The following is a 1558-nucleotide window of genomic DNA, read 5'->3' on the forward strand; positions in this document are numbered from 1 at the left end:
TTAGGTATCTGGCACTAATACCTAATTTCTTGGCTTGTTCCTCTCTTTATCTCTTTGGTTTCCTCTCCATATGTCTCTTTTGTATGTGCTAGCATCTTCTGTTCATGTTTATGTTCTCCTGTGTCAGAGTGACCTGTACCTCAGTGAATTTATTGTCTCCGCTTTCCTAATGCTGAATTCTATGTGCTTTGCTAAAGCTTGCATCTACATTTTGTGCTTAACTCTTTGTATTGCTTAAGTTCGCTTTTCAGGTATTACCTGGCTTCATTTCCCCCCTTTTCTCAGAACTTACGAATTCCTTCGTCAAGTTCTAATCCTAAAGGGCGCTGATATGCTTTTATCATTGCCCAAATCATTTGGGTTCTCTTGACCATGGACCTCAACTTACACCACAGGCATATATTCATGAGGGTTAACAAGAACATGCCTATAGCTATAATCAATATGGGGTGTACCAGGTAGTGAAAGACTTGAGTTGCTGTTGGAGAGTAACCTGTGAAAATGTCCCACCAGTGATGTTGACCTACTTGTGTAACTTTCGCCAAGATATTCTTTATACCTTCTGAATTATGCTCTACTTGCCACACCATGCGTTGGGTCGTTTGATTCACCTTTTGAGCTAACTTTCTTACTTCAGGATGCATAAGCATTTCTTTGAGAAGCTTAGTATCCATGCCTATCTGTAGTTTGGGTACTTCATGATACAAAGTGTACTCAGCTTCGATTAACTGTTGTGTGGTTATGGGTGCGGTATAGCTAAAGTCACAACCTACAATTTTTGTGAAGTTACATATGCAAAAGTTAGTATCATTAGTTACTTCAAGACAATTATCTATAACAACATCAACACAAGGGGTTCTAATACAAGCGCATCCATTTCCTATATAGAATACCTGTGATCGGGCTCTATTGTGCGGAAGCATTTCAAAAGTACATACACTGTCTTCAGCATCTAAGCATAAGTCTTCAGCTTCTACTATGGCATTTTCGCAAATATAGCCTAATTGTCCTTTAGGAATACATGCTTCTGTGCTAATTGATTGCCACTTGTTCTTAGTGCTGTCATAGTTTGCCCAGACATTATGATCTACAGGTCTGACAATGACATCTTGATGTATAGTTCCTAATGTTAGAATGGGGAATATAGCTCTCTCTTCTGCAGCACTGATGGTGAGGACATAGGCCTCAACATGCTCTTGTTGTGGATCATAAGTAAAATTAACTAATTGCCACCAAGCCTGGTGGTCTATTTCAAATCGTGTAGTGGAGCTATCTCTTAATATTGTTTCTCTTATTTCTTGAGGTAGTATACCTGACATCCCTTCTCTCAATATTCCTGCTGCTACTAACTGTATCCATTGTTGTGTTTGAATGCACTGGATAGCAAGCGCAACTTCTTTGTTAATATCTCCAGCGTAATCAGCAATTTTGACAAAATCTTCAGCGGTGTGATCGGCTACTAGAGTCATCAATTTAACTACTAAGGATTGTGTTTCTGCTAAGGTTAGCATAGATGAGCTTAAAGGTACTTTAAGCTTTCCTAGATTGGAAGTGACGG

General features: G+C 39.2%; 1 protein-coding gene across 3 annotated transcripts in view; it reads right to left on the minus strand.

The window, feature by feature from the left end:
* Nucleotides 1-271: 271 nt before the first annotated feature.
* Nucleotides 272-1558, minus strand: part of LOC108510426 — an 8899-nt gene continuing 7612 nt past the window's right edge. For 2 of the 3 annotated variants that reach the window (XM_017840101.1, XM_017840100.1), the window contains one exon: nt 272-776. In XM_017840101.1, coding sequence (XP_017695590.1) covers nt 282-776 — 495 coding nt within the window. In that variant the 3' untranslated portion in view covers nt 272-281. Of the gene's footprint in view, nt 1541-1558 lie in introns of all 3 variants that reach the window. The other variant, XM_017840102.1, reaches the window with a different exon arrangement.

Source organism: Lepidothrix coronata, unplaced genomic scaffold (genome assembly GCF_001604755.1).
Source record: "Lepidothrix coronata isolate B3197 unplaced genomic scaffold, Lepidothrix_coronata-1.0 Scaffold866, whole genome shotgun sequence".
Lineage (NCBI taxonomy): Eukaryota > Metazoa > Chordata > Aves > Passeriformes > Pipridae > Lepidothrix > Lepidothrix coronata.